Here is a 14,893-nt window from a genome sequence, read left to right on the forward strand (position 1 = left end):
ATTGCACTAAAGAAGACGACAAGAGCCGAGCGAGATGAGAATAGAAATGAATCATTTTGCAGATTGTTATATGACATTGAAAAGTTCACTGAATTGTCGGTAATCATATCAGTATTTCCTCCGTGATAACTTAAAAGAAGCAATCCCAATACAGATACATACATCACAGACTTTGAAATTGGGCAATGTTGTGAATTTCATAATGAGCCCCTCCAACGATATGAACGCCTTTCGGGAAATTGTCAAGAAAGCCAAGCACATTGTAATTTTAACTGGTGCTGGTGTTTCGGCTGGTAAAGTTGTTACATTGTACAGTATAATACAGTATATCTGATTGCATGGTTGTTCTTATTTCAATTGTCAGAATCGGGGGTGCCCACCTTCAGAGGGGCTGGTGGATTTTGGAGAACATATCAGGCCCAAAATCTGGCCACTCCCACTGCATTCCACAAAAATCCAGGACTAGTTTGGGAATTTTACCATTACCGGAGAGAAACCGTGTTGTCAAAAAATCCTAACCCGGTATTAACAGCCATTTTTTCTTAATATGCAACTTAAAGTTACATAACATGGAAAGTTACCATTGTTTATCAAATTAGTTCAAATTATTAATCAGGAATTCAATTTATTATGAAGGCTCACATTGCCATTGCCGAATTTGAAAAGCGATTGAGTGGAGAAGGGCGAAAAGTTGTTGTCATCACTCAAAATATTGACGAGCTTCATCGCCGTGCTGGTACTTCCGATTTGGTTGAACTCCACGGGTCTTTATTTAGGACAAGATGCACCAAATGTGACGACGTTTCTAGCAATTACGATAGTCCAATATGTGAAGGACTACGAGGAAAGGGGTGAGTGAGTCACTGCGAAGAATTTGTTATTCTGTAATAATGTTATCATTGTTAGTGATCGAAGGACATTATTCGGAAATGACAAGTCTTAATGATCTGAATTTTGACTATACGCAGCGCACCAGACCCAAATGTTGAAAATTCCTGCATACCAGAAACAGACCTACCTCGATGTCGAAAAAATAACTGTGGAGGCCTGCTCCGCCCCGCTGTGGTTTGGTTTGGTGAAGGCTTAGAAGAAAAGGATTTGACCAGATCGGGTACAATTTTGCAAATTTTTACTTGACACCGATTGTAACATGAATGATGATCAATTTTTCATATGTACGTAGCCCAGGAACTCGAGAAATGTGATTTATGTTTAGTCGTTGGAACTTCCTCAGTTGTTTATCCTGCGGCAATGTTTGCTCCACAAGTTGCTGCAAGGGGAATTCCGGTAGCGGAATTTAATTTAGAGTCGACGCCGGAAACTATTAATTTTGGGTTAGAAAATATTAAAAACGATCTCTAAGTATTCCAATTCATTCGTTATCATTTTAATAGGTTTCATTTCGAAGGCCAATGTGGGTCCACAATTCCACAAGCTCTTCTTGATGCATGATTTTTGCGAATCAAGATTTACTCGTGTATTCAAAGATTAAAACGATACCGAGTTTATTTACAAACTTAATGGCATAACGCACAAAATTGACAATATAATTTCTGGAAATAAAAATTTCTTAATCAATCATTAAAATCTTTGGTATTGCAAAAAACCTAAACTTATTTAACTTAGTTGAGAATCCGAGGATCTCACAATAATAGGTCACAACAGTGGAGGATAAAATATTGAAATACATCTTTTTCATCTTGTTCAGTGGAGACAGCTATAACAGGAATATGTATCTCCACTTGGATTATCATATCTGTAGACATATTATCATCATTACCAATAAGTAATTATGCATGTACATACTACATATAATGGTCAGCCTACTTACTTGGTAATACAACAATTGCTGCAATATCCTTTCTGACAGTCTTGACAATTATGCAAGTGACATACCACCTTCTCGCAGTAATAGCATTTCTCCCATCCTTCCCTTTTTGATCGGCAGTTGGAACAGATTTCAAGTGGCAGTTGTGCCTGAAGTGAAGGGGGGTTCATGTCATCGTCACTTAATAAATCTCTCATCAGAGGTGATGCTGGCGGACTGGAAGGTGGACTATGAAACGCTGACGATGACCCCGGACTCTGATTGCCCTGATGCTGATCTGTTGGGCTATTATGATGACTTATCCCGGAGTTGAACACCTTCCTAGCTCCCATTCGAAGTTGTGCGAGGGTCGAAGCTACACAAAAAAGAACAATTTATCAAATTCAGACAACATTTTTATAATATTAGTGGAGGGGTTAAATTGAAGCAGATCATGAAACCCCGTTCATTTGTGAGAAAGAGTTGGGGAATGGCAAAAAGTCCAATTTCTCTTTCCAGACTAACCGTACACGTTGGCCATCAGTTGTCCACATTTAAATTTTTTTGACTGCGTGGATATCCAGGTGTCTTCGTCGCACTTTCGTTTTGAGCCAGGCATTGTCGCACCCACCCACGCCCTTTGTTTTCCTTCCTTGGAGGAAAAACAGGTCAGGAGAATGGAGGAGGGAATCAAGAACGGTGAGTTTGTGGTGGTGCAGCGCGGGGCCTACCAACGAGTGATACTCTTCCAAGAAGAACAGTGAGTTGTCTCATCTTTCACCCTCCTTTGTCTCTGCATGAAAACATCAACTTTTTCAAAATCATGCAAATTAGTCTGATTCTATAACTGTAGCGAAATGGAGCTATGTTTTATGAAAAAAAAATGTCTATTTTAATGTTAATGATTCAATAATGCCTATCTCTGTGCTTTGTAGAACCATGATCTTTGGGAAAGGTCAAAGCCAGCAGGAAATCCTATTAAAGAAGGCTGCTGGCCAACCATTTTACTCAGCATTTCGCATTGTTGCCCTGCCTTTGGACGAATATCCTCCCAAAGTGGAAAGCTCATCAGAACAGAAGGGAAATAAGAACAGAGGGAAAGCAGGGAATAAGCCAGCCAGAAAATTGTACTCGTTGGAGAAAGCGACCGAACCTGCGTCCAAATCATTCAGCCAGTTGACCTATGAAGCAGAAGCACCTCTTCCAAAGGGGAAAGACAATAGAAACATAATTGACGACAAATCCTCTCAGCCTTTAGGCCAGTCCGATATCCATAATCTGAAGGACCAAGGATTAACATCACAAGAAATTTTAACTACTATCATCTCTAGTTCAAAATCATTTGTCCATAAAACCGAGTATTCTCAAGAAAAGTATTTAAGAAAGAAGGAGAAAGTTCACGGAGATTTGCTGCTATTTCTCAAACCTGATTTGGCAATTGTAACTGAATATTTCTTTAAGAAGGATCCTATGAAGGTGTTGGGACTCCGTCTGGACACAGTTTCTCAAATTCTATCGTATGCCAATGTCCATGCGAATGAAAAATTTCTTGTCTATGAAAATGGAGCTAACGGGTTGCTTGTTGCTGGAATGTTGCAAAGAATGGGAGGACTAGGAACACTATTACATTGTCATGCAGGAACAAATCCACAACAACAGGCACTGTCCTACTTGAATTTGAGTGAAGTCGTGAAGCAACCTTTACGAAATTTGGATATTTTTTATTTAATAAAAGGACGTGGGATAAACAAGTCTTTAAGAGAATCAGCGGCAAATGGAGACAAATTTGATGAAGAAATGGTAGCATCTCTAAGCAGTGAGGATCACGATTCACCATTGTGCAAGAAACCAAAGCGTGATAGCGTTCAAGATGAAGATATTCGAATGGAAACCTCGGACGATAAATGTCCGAAATCTGACTCGCCATTATTAGCAACAACGAATTCCTCCAGTACAAAACCAAGCAGTTGCAACAGAAATGAGAATGAAAAATCTTTGGAAATGTTGAATTCAACAAAGTTTCATGGACTCGTAATTTGTGGACGAGAGCACCCACTGTCCGTCTTCCAAAGACTCTTGCCACATTTACTCCCTTCCTCTCCATTCGTAATATATTCTGGATACCCTGAGGTACTAATACTATTCACGTGTTAAATTACTAACTGAATTGAAAATTTACAGCCGCAAAATTTTTCTCTACATTTTTGGTGTGGGTTTTTAGTTTTCAAAAATCAGTCCTGGATTGTTCCGTGTACATATTTTTATGATTTGAATGGAATTGAAAGCCCAATTAGTCAATCTAGACATCCATAACTGTTTGTATTGGATGAATTTGGTTTTAATGCCATTTGTTTGGCTTTAAACAAAGTTTTCTCGGTTTGTGTAATAGTTTTTCATTTTTATTTTACATACTACGTTCGTATACGAAAGCAGACCCTTATGGATGTCTCCGTTATTTATCTGGGCACAATTTAAGCACAAAATCATGATTCTAGGATGATCGGTTCATGCGCTGCTGATTTTTGAATGAAATGGAATCGTTGTAGGGTCATTGCATGATTTAAAGGGTACCACTGATCTGGCCAAGTTGATGCTGCTTTTTAAAAAATCTTGAATTGTTTTGCTCCAACTTTGCTTGCCAGAGTATAATTTTTAAAATTACGCAAACCGTCGAAATCGAGGGGACAAACCCAACCCGTTTCTAAGCAAAATTCTTCTTCTGGTACCTTAATGTATTAAACTAAATATGTATTTGACCTTCTTTCTAGCCCCTCATGGAATGCTACACGTGGGTGAAAGAAAGTGGATTTGGTGTTAATATACATATCGTAGATAACTGGATGAGGAACATTCAAGTCGAAACTGATCGGACACATCCAGAAATAACTATGAGTTCCTCTGGAGGTTACATTCTTTACGGAACCTATGTCAGAAATTCGTTAAATTAGATTTATTATCCATTAATGTTTTTTTTTTATTTTTTAGAATTTGAAAATTATTATAATAATTTGCTAATAATAAATTATGGAAATAATCAAAAACAGTGTCTTTAAAAATATGCAGCACACATTGTGATACATTGACGCCATATGTAAGTAAATAAAGTTGAGTATAAGGACACGTGCCAATTCATCGGAATGAATTTTGAAAACCTAGGTTTACTTCTAGCTACAGCATAATAGTCTTCCCAGTAGATCTTAATTATATATACGCGTAAAATGTTGTCGTTGTCATAAAATGTGCATTTACGACCCCACCGGATTTAAATTAGATTTATTTGACGTGGATTCATGGAATTCATGAAATTCGTGAAAAAAACATGGAACGTTCCTGCAATCCATTAGCTCCATTTTCATAGATTTATATGACCATCAATCACTGATACGTAAACTAAAAAGTGTGAAATTTCCATGCCAGCATAAAGTCAGAATTATCTATTCTAAATTCACCGGTGACATTGAACCAAATATTTCAGCATTGAATTTCTTATTTGCTTTGCTTCTACTAATTTCTTCATTGCATAACTTCTCCAGTCACAATGGCGAAACCAGCAGTAGTTAAAAAGCAGGACAGCTCTATGCAATTTCAAATAGGTATGTCAACTTGCTCACATACTATATATACTCACATACTTGCTCACATATGTCAACTTACTTCGTAATCACTGCGTTTAATATGTCGTATTGTGCTAATTTTGACTGAAAATAATAGAGGTTGAAAATGAACTCCAATGGAGAGGATTGCTCAGACGAGAAGGACTCATTGGTACGTACCACCTCATTTCATTCGTGGGTATACACATGTAGGTCACAAGTCGAAAATGTCACATTTTGGGGATTTACACGACGATGCGTATTAATGCAGTGCATTGTCGTCACTTTTTGCATAAGCTAAATTCGTTTATAAATTAACATGAAAAAACTCATTCGTGGCTGCAGTGATTGACGTGTATGCAAGCTGGGCAGGCCCGTGCGTATCAATGGTCAACATTCTGAAACGGGTCAAAGTTGAAGTCAACGATGATCGTTTGTGGTAATTAGATATTTATGAACTTGGAAATTTTATTATACATGACGTTTTTATATTCTACTCTTCCACTATTTATTGCGTACCTACAAATTAGGTATGGAATGGCTTGTTCGGACTCGATCGATGATTTAATGAGATTTAAGGACCAAAGTGAACCATGTTGGCTATTTTGCGCTGTGGGTGAAAAACTATTAATTTATCTACTCCATAAGAGCGACTTGATGAAATAACTAAACTTAATTATTTTAGGGAGGAAAGCCTATTCGTGTTTTAAGAGGGTCGCATGTACCCAACCTTGTCAATGCCATCAAATCTGAATTCGCACACGAGCTTGAATGCATCGAAGGAAAATCTCGACGAAATTTCGTACTTTCTTTACACAGTTTCAAAATGATTAAAAAAATTATTAGTGAATGCATTTTAACTGTAAAATTCAATTTATGTAAGATCTCCATCGATGACGAGGCCAGTAGAAAGCTCAAAATAGAAGCAGAGGCAGCCAAATTGGCCCAATTTGTTGTCGAAGAAGAAGCAGGTACCATTATTAAAAAACACTCTTATCATAAGCAAGTTATAAATGTACATGCATAAATTTTTGTCATGATGATTTATAAAAAATCACAGCTGAATCATTGAATGAGATCCGGAGAGAGTCCAGCTTAAGTTTAATGACCGCTCTGGAGCCATACACAGTAGCAATTATCCAGCCATTCCTCGTTGAAGATGGCAAAGCAAAAGAAATTGTGGATTTCCTGGCTGGAGATTTTAAGGTAGGTTGGTCATCCCCAAATTCAGACAGGTCCTTAATTTGTGCTATTTTTTCTCGGAAGATTGAGCAACAAATAAACATGAAAATGACAGAAGATTGGGCTAGAAAGCTGTACCGGATCCCATACGAGGTGCCTGACCCCAACCAAGAATTTATTGATATGCCGCTTCAAGGGGATGATGGGAAAGGTGACGATGACGCTTCCGTAGCTGGGGGAGACGAGGACGAAGAGGGTGGTGGCAAAACCCCCAAACCTCAGGTTACGAAGAGTAGTGGAAGACCACGAAGAAAAATGTTGGAAGTTCCGATTCCTGAGGGACTCGTTGGAGAATGTGTAGGATTACTTTTGGAACACGAAGAAATTAAGGCACTTGCTATGAAAAAGCAAAAACCCGTCGGCACCTTATTGGAAACTGCAGATGACTGGATGAGACTGAAAATCGGTCCTTTGAAGTACACCGACGCATTGGAAATTGCACCATACTCGTAAGTCTTAATTTTGTAGCAAATGTCCACAAAAATCCAGCTGGCCCGTACTGAACATAAAGGTAAATGTAATACCTGATTTAAGGCTTCATGGCGTGTACGGGAAAGGAGATCAACTCTGCGGTGTATGGTGTCCAAGAAAATACGAGGATAAACGCTTTGCCATCCTGAATTTTTTCCCCACCTTCATGGAAACACTTCTGCAGTACACCACTATTGAATCTGGGAAATATTCAGTCGCTATATTCTCAGCTAATGTGATGGACACGATTAAGGACAATGCTGAAGTACAAGCTAACAAGACTGACATTGTGGCTGAAGGGAAAATGAAAATTTCTATTCCAATGGCAGACGAAATGCTCAAATCTTGGGAAGTCAAGGGGGCGGATATCATGACGAAGAAAGCAAATCTCATAACGTATTAATTAATATTCATAAATATACCATAAAAACTGACATTTTAATGTATATATGTCGGTTTTTAACTGTAACTTAACATTCAATAATGTATTTATCCAGTAATGAAGTTTACGTGGTGAGCTTCAACCCCAAAAACACCTCATTGAAATCTGCCTTAGCTACAATGGTTCCAATGCACGTTAGCAAAGACGAGGTTTTCGGTCGAAAGGAAACATCCAAGCTTTTCCCTGACCTCAAACTTCCGCCGGTTGAAGAAACATTGCCGGAACAAGTGCTTGAAAAATTCCTAGCTCGAGGTAAACCGAGAATCCCGTCCCTGACTGCAATGGACGACCTGGGAGAACCAGTTATGCCGGAAGTGGCTGAAGAAGGGGAATCTGGAGAAGGGGAGGAGGAAACAGCTGCCCCCACCACTGCAACCGGTGAAGCTCCCCCATCCGATGCTGCTCCTCCAAATCCGGCCGGGGACGAGGAAAAGGAACAAGAACATGAAAATGTGCAATCGCCAAGTTAGTGATAATTATGATTCATTTTTCAGTAACAAAGCAACAAGCGAAGTTCATATATGCATCTGGTTGTATTTTAGAACCAGCAGAGGAAGAGGATGACGACGAGGAGGAGGAAGAAGATTAAAGACCTGCACCAGTTTCAGACGTTCAAAGTCATTTCATTTCAACAAACCTTTCCTCACTACGTGAGTAACAAAAAGACGTCATGATTTCGTTGGTGAAAGTGTTAATAAATGAAATGTGATGTATGTATGCATACATGTTTATTAACAATGTTTTAATTTATAATTTCAATGAACTTTTTCTTGAAACGCTGCGATTACGCAATCACCAGCGTTAATGTTGCCGGGTGTGCGAACCGGAATTACTGTATATGTATTTACGTATGACAATTGAATTTACATACATACCACAGAGTACAAAGGTTATTGAGAAGGGTGCTAATTTTTAACATTCGGCTAGCTCGTAATAGAAGTATTATTATGTCATAGAATTTAATTTAAATAATTAAACAAATGCACGTGCTGGATAACTATCAACTATAAAATTCCACTAATAATCGTCCTACGTGCAAATATCATATCATCACTGCTCACTTCTAGAATGTTTTTACGTACGTATGTACATACGTCTAGCATACCGCCCATTTAACTCCAGCCCGGTTGCCAATATTGATTTTCCTTGGTTTGTTTACTTCCTACACGCCGTGGTCTGGATGATACAAAGATAGGCGCAAGGAGTATTGTGCTTGAAGGTGATCCCTCCGTAGGATAATATAGACGAGAAAATGCGACGCATTTCGCAAGTTCACGTCGCAAATACCGGACTGCATAAAGGGACGCAGTCGACAGCACAACCTCAGTTCATAAGTGATCTAGCTTGAATGAGGATATTCAGCTCAATTGAAATTACATAACTTCAGTCTTCGATAACAATCATCTTCACTAAATACATACAACATGGTGAGTCCTAATAATCAATTATACGGTTGAAGGCACTCTTTATAGGCTTTCTTGAAATTATTAAGTAATAAAATTTCACAGGATGCAAAAGAGGCACGAAAATTTACCAGCAACAATCCACCCGTGGATATTGAGGCAGAACGTCGCCCAAGTCGTAAGATATGCATTAAAAATACTAAAAAATTCTAATGAATGAAATGCATATGAAATATGTAAACTAAATTATTATTTTTCATGCAGTGCTGGGCCGACTCTTTCGTCGCTCGTCGTCTACGGAGTCTTCAGGAATGATGCCAAACACATCTTTTGGACAAAGCTTTGATGGGGCCACAGGTCAACAAGGATCCATTACTGAAGCGGTTCAGAATCAGTTCATGAAGCCGCAACCGGCCAAACCTGCGGATGATCCTGTGTTTAGCCTTTTCACCTAATTCTCCACTTTTTGGATTCAAGGAGTACAGCGTGTGTAGAAATTTAGACGCCATATCTGCCACCTGAATGTGAAAGTAGAATTGAGAAAATAGTATTCAATTGTTTCTTTATTATTATTGCTAATCCTTAGTATTACTTTTATATTTTACTATTATTTTCCAGCTCCTCATGAATACCTATGTATGTATTAATTTAGTTTAGCATAATTTGTTGCATCCTTGAAAGGAATGGTAATGAGAAAAATAAAATAAAACAATAGGTCGGCAACAATTTATTTTGATCTTGTTACAAATTATTTTACTCTGCATCTGCGGCAGTAGAAAATTTATTTCAACCAATGCATTGATTCTCAATCAAAATATTCTAGTTCCTCCACACACGCTCTTATGTATGACATGCATGTATGTATCCGACTATCGGACCTTCAGTTAAAAACTGTGTCAAGAGTTATCAGTAGCGTTGTAACGTATAGGATGACAGAACATCTATTCTTAGTTTTGGGGGCCCAATACACTTTTTCGGATTTGGGTTGCGAATCCCCTTTCGCCAAAAAGTGCTTAACCAGTTGAACCAACAGACTTATTCCTCCTACAGGAAATTGCATGCCGGAAAGAGTATGCGAGAACATGCATTATATTTTCTCTTCACAAAACCCACACTACTTTGAAAGTTGGCTTGATTTCTAAAAATAGCTGATTCTTAAACATTTCGCTTTTGGTAAGTTTTACAAGGTTGGAATTGCTTTAGTTCATTCCGGAATCCGTTCTGCAATCCGTCCTCCTCCGGGTGGATCCTGCGAGCTTGTAGTTCGAGTCCGATAATTTTTTGTCTATTTGTTTAAGTGAGTTTACTTTAATTTCTCCCTAATTATCTTATAACAATTTCTCTTATCAAGTTCGTTTCTGGTACCCTTGCAAAAAGATTTACCCGTGAACCTACGATGTCATACATAAATCCGTGTTAACATAATTATATTAACTCAATTTGAGCTATTTTGTGTTTGTCCAGGACCACCACCTGTAATCATGTCTGACGAAGAAGAATACTCGTACGTTGATTATTTGACATTTGATTAAACCAATGTGAACAATTGTGCTAAACGAGGGACACTGCATTTCATTGTGCAAATTGACATAAATGTTTCTAAATAGATCTACGTTATTGCAAGCGAGAAATTGCATAGATAGCAGCGAGCAAAAAAATGAATTTTAATTTCGATTGTTTTTTTAACAATGTCGAGTGCTTGAATTCGAAAAAAATTCTTTTGCTACAACAGCATTTCTACAATATTAATGCATTCTTTTTAAATCTCAAACGCTTGATTTACTAAATGGTATATGATCTCTCAGAGTCGGTGATGTGCGGGTATCGCCGGGATTAAGCGATGGCTGTCGCACAAATTCGATATTGTATATTCTACTAGTTCCAAAGTTAAAAATAGATAAACCAAAAAGACGTGCTGAACTGGGTAGAGCGTCACAGGGCGTGGAGTAGATGGTGCTATGCTAAAATACCGTCGATAAGATTTACAACATTATTATCACATCTGCTATCATGCACTGCCAAATATGGCACTTTCCCCAGCAATGCAACACATTTGATTCGCGTGCCATAGCATCCTTCGATTGTGCAATTGCGAAGATTGGTTAATTATGATTTTTCATTTGCTTAATGTCCTCATTTTTTTCATGTGTCCCTGAAGTGAGGAGGAAGCCGAAGAACCGTAAGTTTATTTGTAACATGGCATACTAACAAATTATACTGACCGATAATGTCAATTTTTAATTGCAGAAAGTAAGCGAAACACATCCATATTGATGGACAACCTCTTTTTCTTCAACGAGGATGCGAAACAAAATAAATGTTGCTCGCTCAACGACGCGTCATCTCAAACGATATTTTTAGACCTTGATAAAAGTGCAGTATATTGAACAAATGGTTACGTCATTCCTAGAGAAAGCAGTATAAGATGCCCTGAAATGATTGTTCAATCAATCATTGGTCATTTTTTAAATTAAAATTATGTAGTAAATAGATTCGCCTTGAGTAATGAATGACCCTGGTCAACAGAAATGACGATAATTGCACTTTTTCCCAACATCACCACCAAAATATCTTAAAAGATAAAATTACACTTTCCCTGTTTTTACTTCCTTCCTTAAGTTTTTTTAAGTTTTCCTAAATTTCCTTATGATTATTTTATTATTTTATTTCCTATAAATTTTATAGGTCCACTGCCTCAGGCGGTCCCTCTAAAAAGTACGTTGAAGAAATGTTTGTCTTTTGTTCTCGTTTTTCGGCTTAGATTTTTGTTCGTTTTGAATTAGTTTATCATTAATTCACAGTTTGACCCTATATCCACCACCATTAATATTGGTGATTTATTTGGTTGAATTTTGCGTTTTCAGAAGGGCGTCACAACGCGTTGTGGCGTTCGGCCGTGAATTACAAAATCTATAATAGTAGCCTACATACATATACGACTATGGGCTATTATTATTAGTATTAAATATTATGAAACTGTTTTAGCCAAAATGTTATATATTCTCTTAATTACATAAATATGCTATCTTTTTTGCAAGATTATTCATTGCAACTAAAAAAAATGTCACTTGATGAGAAAAAGGAATTTGCAATATGCGATTATCTAACATTGTGGACCGCTTAAATGAGACCACTCCGTTATTAATTATATATTTTGGTGACTATACTTTTTTTTACACCCAACCCCACCCTATCCTCGTTTTGTTTATGATTTATTTATTTATTTTGAGCATGCTGCCTGTCCTCTTGTCCCGCATAATGATAATAATGTACAGCAATAAAGCTTGTCCCTCGTCCTCCAGTCTTCACGGTTTGTCTTCTGTTCGTAAATTTTTACACAATGGTGATGTTACAGGTTGCCGTTAATTCATTAACTATACAAACTATTGCCGTTAATTTATATTTGAGTCTTGCAAACCATTTTCATGATCAAACTTTAATATATTAGGGAAGACGTCCAACCTGATTTCATCAAGGTATGTATAGTGGAAAATATAACAGTAATGTACGATACCAAGAAATGCATGATCGCAATTCTTTATATTTCATGTAAACACAGCAACGTCAACAAAAGGCATCGGAACTCGATGACCAGCTCAAGGATTACATTGAGGAATGGTAAGGTTCGGTTTCTTACCACCCATCCATCTAAAAATTAACGCCATTATCATTTTAGGAGAAAGCAACGGAGGAAGGAGGAAGAAGAACTGAAGCGCTTGAAGGAAAAACAGTCCAAGCGCAAGGTTCGGTGCAGAGAATTTAAAGTTGAGCTCAAAATTGTGAATGCATTGTGTTTGAAAATCAGGTTCTCAGAGAACAACAAGAGAAAGCCTTGGAGGCTAAGAAGATCCAGGAAGAAAAGGAGCGACAAGCGGCTGTTGAGGACAAGAAACGCAAAGACCAAGAGGAGAAGATGAGACGTCTTCAGGAAGCAGAGAAGAAAAGGCAGCAAATGGTTCTGGATGGTTCTGGAAAACAATTTGGTGCTAATGCTCAGGTTTAAAAATAATCTAAAATAGTTTACGAAATTAATGCACTACACGCACATGTATATTTAGCATAAAAACATAGATTAATATCTCCTCCATTTAATTCAGGTTGGAGCAAATCCAGCTCTTGAGCTCCAAAAGGTTAGTCATATAGTAAACTTTTTTTTATATTTATTTCCTCCGCAAACCCCACTTTCATGACAAATTCCACTAATTGTCTTGTCTTTTAATCAGACCAAAGAGCAATTGGCTGAGGAGAAGAAAATTTCTCTCAGCTTCCGTATCAAGCCCTTGGACATTGACGGTATGAGTTTGGATGCACTGAAGAAAAAGGCAAATGAACTTTGGGAAGCCATTGTTAAACTGGAAACCGAGAAATATGACTTGGAAGACCGACAGGTAGGCAACTTTTTTTAAGTTAACGATATTTTAATTTGGGAAATTTTAATTTCTCGAGATATTTAATCTGCATTATTAAATGTCTTACAGAAAAGGCAGGATTACGACGTACGTATGCACAAAAAATTTGAGATTGGCTGATTAATTAGGTTATTAATTGTTTCCTCTCTCACTACACAGTTGAAAGAGTTACAAGAGCGTAAAAAGCAACAGTTGAGACAGAAAGCCCTGAAACTTGGTCTTAACCCCGAAGCCCTCACTGGAAAATACCCAGTGAGTCGACACTTGCAGTTATTTTTCTACGCAGCAACGAAAGTTTGTATATGTAAACTAAATGGTTTCGTATATTTTTATGAAAGCCCAAAATCCGTCTTGCATCCAAATTTGAACGACGTGTTGATACCCGTTCCTACGAAGAAAGGAAATCACTCTTTGAGGGTGGTTACGCCAAGATCAACAAAGAAGTCAATGACAAGTTGTGGCAAGAGAGGATGGAAGAATATGATGGAAGACAAAAGAGTAAGTTGGCCCGGAATCTTGTGGGAAATGTATTGTCTGCTGTTTATTGTTCCGAAATGTTAATCAAGTTGTATGCATTGTAATTAGCTCGGCTTCCAAAGTGGTTTGGTGAAAGACCCGGAAAGAAGAAGAATGATCCTCCAACACCTGAGGAAGAAGAGGCGCAAGCTGCAGTAAGTTATGTTCCATGTCCACGTTGGATTTAAGGAATGTGCTATTAAAGACGCGTACCATTCAAAATTCTTACATTACAGCGTGACATTCTGGAACCTATTGCTCTTGATGAGCCATCATTCTATGAAGAGCAACCTGGTGAAGAAGAAGAACCTGAGGAGGACAAGACCGAAGCTCCTGGTGAAGAAGCTGAGGCCGAAGAGGAAGCAGAGGTGCATATGACACTTGCATTTGGATTCACAAGTAGAAGAAAATTTTTAAAACAATTGTATTCATTTTTCAGGAGGAAGAAGAAGAGGAGGAGGAGGAAGAGGAAGAAGAGGAATAAGCATGTCATCGCAGAAATAAAATTAACTCATCCGAAATTTTTACATAAAATCTCTCCTTTGGGATTTCCCATCAGATTGGCTTTGGATTTTTTATGTTAGCTATTTGGTTTGAGTTGTTCGACAAATTGATAACTATGATGATGATGGTGTGTTGTAAACAATACTTTTGGAGAGGATTGCTCGGACTCTTTGCTATTAAAACCTTATTTTCATCTGTATACCATGTCATAACGTTAATAAACTCAAAATGTGAAAACATCCACAAACAAAAGTTCGGATTTATTAAGGATTTATTATTTTATTTGAACGACATGATAATTAGTCTTCCCATTATTCATTTTAGTCAAAACTTTGTCACTATGATTTTAATAAGCATTCTGCAATACTCTGCATCACAGTCAGTCCACACAATGCATGAAAGTTTGTGCATAAAAGGAACAAAGGAGGGACGGGTAAACCAAGCCAATAAGCAACTCATCCAAGAGTTCAAATGTTGATTCTCTCAAATGCTGATATTGAAACCAC

At 37.7% G+C, this 14,893-nt stretch overlaps 5 protein-coding genes across 6 annotated transcripts; 4 read left to right on the top strand and 1 right to left on the bottom strand.

The window, feature by feature from the left end:
- Window positions 1–11: 11 nt before the first annotated feature.
- LOC110844799 (NAD-dependent protein deacylase sirtuin-5, mitochondrial-like) lies at window positions 12–1,587 on the top strand. The gene is made up of 6 exons (XM_022091090.2): window positions 12–293; window positions 365–522; window positions 637–851; window positions 969–1,111; window positions 1,184–1,334; window positions 1,395–1,587. Exons 1-6 carry the CDS (start codon window positions 203–205, stop codon window positions 1,450–1,452), a joined length of 816 nt encoding a protein of 271 aa, XP_021946782.1. The 5' UTR covers window positions 12–202; the 3' UTR covers window positions 1,453–1,587.
- On the bottom strand, window positions 1,489–2,467 carry LOC110844802. The gene is made up of 3 exons (XM_022091092.2): window positions 2,333–2,467; window positions 1,832–2,183; window positions 1,489–1,756 (listed from the first exon to the last, which is right to left on the bottom strand). The coding sequence occupies exons 1-3, from the start codon at window positions 2,424–2,426 to the stop codon at window positions 1,705–1,707; spliced, it is 498 nt and encodes a 165-aa protein (XP_021946784.1). The 5' UTR covers window positions 2,427–2,467; the 3' UTR covers window positions 1,489–1,704.
- On the top strand, window positions 2,432–4,945 carry LOC110844796 (tRNA (adenine(58)-N(1))-methyltransferase non-catalytic subunit TRM6). Its single transcript, XM_022091087.2, has 3 exons — window positions 2,432–2,567; window positions 2,743–3,937; window positions 4,576–4,945. Exons 1-3 carry the CDS (start codon window positions 2,485–2,487, stop codon window positions 4,753–4,755), a joined length of 1,458 nt encoding a protein of 485 aa, XP_021946779.1. The 5' UTR covers window positions 2,432–2,484; the 3' UTR covers window positions 4,756–4,945.
- A 511-nt stretch (window positions 4,946–5,456) lies between these two features.
- LOC118434377 lies at window positions 5,457–8,983 on the top strand. The gene is made up of 10 exons (XM_035847717.1): window positions 5,457–5,572; window positions 5,746–5,839; window positions 5,931–6,012; window positions 6,086–6,202; window positions 6,284–6,371; window positions 6,461–6,606; window positions 6,667–7,091; window positions 7,177–7,509; window positions 7,611–8,020; window positions 8,098–8,983. Exons 2-10 carry the CDS (start codon window positions 5,787–5,789, stop codon window positions 8,142–8,144), a joined length of 1,701 nt encoding a protein of 566 aa, XP_035703610.1. The 5' UTR covers window positions 5,457–5,572; window positions 5,746–5,786; the 3' UTR covers window positions 8,145–8,983.
- A 1,122-nt stretch (window positions 8,984–10,105) lies between these two features.
- LOC110842805 (troponin T) lies at window positions 10,106–14,639 on the top strand. 2 transcript variants are annotated; one of them, XM_022088624.2, is made up of 17 exons: window positions 10,106–10,255; window positions 10,423–10,462; window positions 11,117–11,137; window positions 11,206–11,208; window positions 11,644–11,673; window positions 12,407–12,434; window positions 12,518–12,576; window positions 12,635–12,701; window positions 12,764–12,955; window positions 13,056–13,088; window positions 13,182–13,346; window positions 13,437–13,454; window positions 13,527–13,619; window positions 13,706–13,865; window positions 13,953–14,038; window positions 14,120–14,251; window positions 14,323–14,639. In XM_022088624.2, the coding sequence occupies exons 2-17, from the start codon at window positions 10,440–10,442 to the stop codon at window positions 14,365–14,367; spliced, it is 1,155 nt and encodes a 384-aa protein (XP_021944316.1). In that variant the 5' UTR covers window positions 10,106–10,255; window positions 10,423–10,439; the 3' UTR covers window positions 14,368–14,639. The 2 variants fall into 2 exon arrangements, with proteins under 2 accessions (XP_021944316.1, XP_021944317.1); XM_022088625.2 differs by lacking the exon at window positions 11,644–11,673.
- The last annotated feature ends 254 nt before the right edge of the window (window positions 14,640–14,893 follow it).

Source organism: Folsomia candida, unplaced genomic scaffold (assembly GCF_002217175.1).
Source record: "Folsomia candida strain VU population unplaced genomic scaffold, ASM221717v1 Fcan01_Sc002, whole genome shotgun sequence".
In the NCBI taxonomy this organism is placed as follows: domain Eukaryota; kingdom Metazoa; phylum Arthropoda; class Collembola; order Entomobryomorpha; family Isotomidae; genus Folsomia; species Folsomia candida.

Coding starts and splice junctions, on each gene's coding strand:
- LOC118434377 (XM_035847717.1), top strand. CDS start 5,787: ATGGTCAACATTCTGAAACGGGTCAAAGTTGAAGTCAACGATGATCGT. Junction 6,203..6,283: donor GAAAATCTCGACGAAATTTC/GTACTTTCTTTA, acceptor AATTTATGTAAG/ATCTCCATCGATGACGAGGC. Junction 7,092..7,176: donor TTGGAAATTGCACCATACTC/GTAAGTCTTAAT, acceptor ACCTGATTTAAG/GCTTCATGGCGTGTACGGGA.
- LOC110842805 (XM_022088624.2), top strand. CDS start 10,440: ATGTCTGACGAAGAAGAATACTC. Junction 12,577..12,634: donor AAGGATTACATTGAGGAATG/GTAAGGTTCGGT, acceptor TTATCATTTTAG/GAGAAAGCAACGGAGGAAGG. Junction 13,089..13,181: donor CAGCTCTTGAGCTCCAAAAG/GTTAGTCATATA, acceptor TCTTTTAATCAG/ACCAAAGAGCAATTGGCTGA.
- LOC110844796 (XM_022091087.2), top strand. CDS start 2,485: ATGGAGGAGGGAATCAAGAACGGTGAGTTTGTGGTGGTGCAGCGCGGG. Junction 2,568..2,742: donor ATACTCTTCCAAGAAGAACA/GTGAGTTGTCTC, acceptor TGTGCTTTGTAG/AACCATGATCTTTGGGAAAG. Junction 3,938..4,575: donor TATATTCTGGATACCCTGAG/GTACTAATACTA, acceptor CCTTCTTTCTAG/CCCCTCATGGAATGCTACAC.
- LOC110844799 (XM_022091090.2), top strand. CDS start 203: ATGAGCCCCTCCAACGATATGAACGCCTTTCGGGAAATTGTCAAGAAA. Junction 294..364: donor TGGTGCTGGTGTTTCGGCTG/GTAAAGTTGTTA, acceptor TTCAATTGTCAG/AATCGGGGGTGCCCACCTTC. Junction 1,335..1,394: donor CCGGAAACTATTAATTTTGG/GTTAGAAAATAT, acceptor TCATTTTAATAG/GTTTCATTTCGAAGGCCAAT.
- LOC110844802 (XM_022091092.2), bottom strand. CDS start 2,426: ATGCCTGGCTCAAAACGAAAGTGCGACGAAGACACCTGGATATCCACG. Junction 2,184..2,332: donor ACTGATGGCCAACGTGTACG/GTTAGTCTGGAA, acceptor TTTTTTGTGTAG/CTTCGACCCTCGCACAACTT. Junction 1,757..1,831: donor AGCAATTGTTGTATTACCAA/GTAAGTAGGCTG, acceptor ATATGTCTACAG/ATATGATAATCCAAGTGGAG.